The 2,928-nt window shown below is 34.9% G+C and overlaps 1 protein-coding gene across 1 annotated transcript in view; it reads left to right on the top strand.

The window, feature by feature from the left end:
- The window catches only part of LOC119593981 (rotatin-like), a 50,058-nt gene that overhangs the window by 2,833 nt on the left and 44,297 nt on the right, over positions 1-2,928 (top strand). Inside the window, exons 4-9 of the mRNA XM_037943003.1 lie at positions 62-168; positions 411-510; positions 681-839; positions 961-1,107; positions 1,455-1,625; positions 2,658-2,926. Coding sequence (XP_037798931.1) covers positions 62-168; positions 411-510; positions 681-839; positions 961-1,107; positions 1,455-1,625; positions 2,658-2,926 — 953 coding nt within the window. The remainder of the gene's footprint in view (positions 1-61; positions 169-410; positions 511-680; positions 840-960; positions 1,108-1,454; positions 1,626-2,657; positions 2,927-2,928) is intronic.

Genomic DNA, 2,928 nt, shown 5'->3' with positions numbered 1-2,928 from the left:
ATTTAATTAATTTTTATCATTATTGTACTCCATAGATTAACAACCTCCCTTTTATGTAAAGTTCCTATTCAGAGCTCCTCGTGCTACTCAAGTAAGGTTTGCAGCTGAAACCTCCACAAGTAAAGACAGCAGCTTTGCCTCCATCATCATCAACAATAACCAGTACATGTGAGTTTAAGTTTCCAGTCTACTTTCTCATTTATTTTTCTCTCTCTTAGAAAAAGGAAGACCACAGTGGATGTATTTTAGATAAACAGTTAGATATAGTATTGCTGCTTTTATTTATGTTTTCCCAAGTATCAGAGCTACTGTGCATTTGTGCTTTCATCAGTATTTTCTGATGTATTGATTGATATGATTCTTATATGATTGCTATTGGTTTGTTTTAAATCATTCATATATATTTACAGTGAAAGTATTGACAATTCATGCCTGTGTGAGAATAGCGAGCATGAACTTCCTCCAGTAACATACGGATCACCAATTACTTTTACAACTTTCCCATGGCAGGTAAGCTTGTATTGGTATGTCACCCTAAGAGCATGTACTTGAATAGGGCTTGTGCTTCCTTGTTTTAGTACGGCCAAAATTTGCAGAAAAAAAAATGTTGTTAATTAAGGGTTTCAGGTATTATTCTTTCTATCCCCATCAGTAAAAGCAAATCTAATTCTGTTTCTCAGGCCTTAACAAGCAGTGATCGCCGTGTCTTAGATTCAACGACTCAATCACTACTCAGTCATCATGAAGCAGTGGTGGTTGCAGCTCTGCATTTCCTTGACACTGTTGTGCTCAAGGACTTCCCTCCTGAGGTGTTCCTTCAGCGGCCAGCAGTTGTACAGGTCAGAGCAGGTGTTTATATATGATTTAATGCTATAATTGTTATCTAATCAATTTACACCTGTGAGTATTTTTTACTCCAGTTTCTGAAATAAAAAATATTTATGGTATTTTCTATGGTAGGCTGTTTATGGCTGTGTTGAAGAAGAAGGTGAGAATGCCTGGCGTGTTCAAGGACCAGCATGTGCCAGCCTCCTCACCTTGACAGAATTACTAAATATGAGAGTGTCTCACTTCATGGACCCTCACCTTTCCCCCAGAAGCCAACAGGTATGTAACTTTGAATGGACCTATTTAAGGATTAAGATACTAGAGCATACTTAAAATGTATTATTAAACTAGTTTTGAGCCTACCCTTGCCATTAGTATTTTGTAAGAATCAATAGATATTAGAGATTATTTTCAGGAAATTCAAATCAGTCAGTAATTTTAGTTTCAATGTTACATTAAAAGCCAAAGAAAGATGAAAATATTTTGTAATACTTTTTGGCAGAAAGCATATTTTTACTATAATTTAATTCAGACCAAGGATAAATACAATTTATTTAAAGGCCATGGATATGTTGATATCTCAACTTTAACGCCAAAGGTATTTCATAACCATTGTATTATAACAGAACATGACACCAACCTCATCCGGCATGGCCACCCCATGCACAGACATGACGAGGGGCAGCTGTTGCTCATCCTTGGGAGATCATTCAGAGAACTTAGGAAAGGGAGATATTAATGTAAGGCACAAGGGAGATGGACAGGATTGGAGTGGATCCTTGGACAGTATTGTACATGTAAGTATTGGTCAGGTTTTTTACATTGAAGTTGCCATTAAATGTGCATGTGTAGCTTAATTCTGCTTAAGTTCTGATACTTCAACACTTTATACATATATCATGTTCATTCTTTGCATAAGTACCATTTTTTGTAACTGCTTTTAATCTTATTCTACCTGACTTAATTTTTTTTTGCTGCATTTATTTTCATAATATTTCTGTCCATATATTTTGAGATTTGCTAAACTATAAAACACTTTAATTCTAAAATTCTGCTCCTTAGCTATTCATAGCAGACTCTTAAAGTAACATGTTAAATAAAAGAGGATATAGGGTGTAAGTGATTTTAACATGTTACTTTAAGAGTCTGCTTATAAATAGCTGAAGAGCAGAATCTTTGAATGGCTGTGAGAATAATGTGATTGACGTGAAATTACAATTATATTGCTGCAAGACTTTTTACCTCAAACAAGGGAGCTCTTACCTGGAAATTGATACCATACTAATAGGAGTTGTGGAGTGCATGACTAATAATATAAAAAAGTACCAAAAATTAACTGGGTGTGATAGCAAGCAACTGAGAAGGAATCAATATTTTTAATGATGTTCAAATCTCTTTCCCAAGATAAGAGTGTAGCTAAAGTTACTCTGAATGCCATATAAATGTGTTTATTATTTTTTCACAGTTATTAAGGATTTACTGAAAGAACTGAATACACATTGTAGGATATTTTTGCTTTTGTACAAATTAAAAACATAACTATTGATGTCTAACTTGCAGTATTGAGTGTAGGAAGAATGTTATGTATTTTAAATTTACATGATTTCATTAGAGTTTTGCACATTTTTTTGTGCATTATTTCCTTTTCTTTAGTGTGCAACCATATTGTTATTGATTTTTCCAAGGTTCATTGTTTGTCTAGAAGCCTTTTGGCTATATGCATCTGAAGTGTATTCCTGAATTAGTTGGTCCTTTATATGTTTGATATAAGTCACTAACAATTTTTATCTTCTTATTAAGGAAACTGATATCATTTTTTCACCATTCAGCTATCAAGCACAACAGTCCATGAGGCAGATGATGGAGATGAGTTTATACTCTTGGGAATGCACCAAATACCAGTGACCAGCCACTGTGTCCATATCATGAATGTCATTTGCCCTTTATTGGTTTCTCCACGTCCTGCTATCCAGACTGCCAGTCTCCGTCTGCTCTTATCATGTCTAAAACTCTTGGAATGTTGCTTGGAACCAGAATCACTTTGGCAAAGTGATAGTGATGAGCATGATATCTTGGAGGCAGTTGGTGGAGTCAGAAGGG

This window comes from Penaeus monodon, chromosome 33 (assembly GCF_015228065.2).
Source record: "Penaeus monodon isolate SGIC_2016 chromosome 33, NSTDA_Pmon_1, whole genome shotgun sequence".
Classification (NCBI taxonomy): Eukaryota; Metazoa; Arthropoda; class Malacostraca; order Decapoda; family Penaeidae; genus Penaeus; species Penaeus monodon.
Note: the sequence above shows the minus strand (reverse complement) of the source record. Positions and strands in the feature narration are given on the sequence as shown.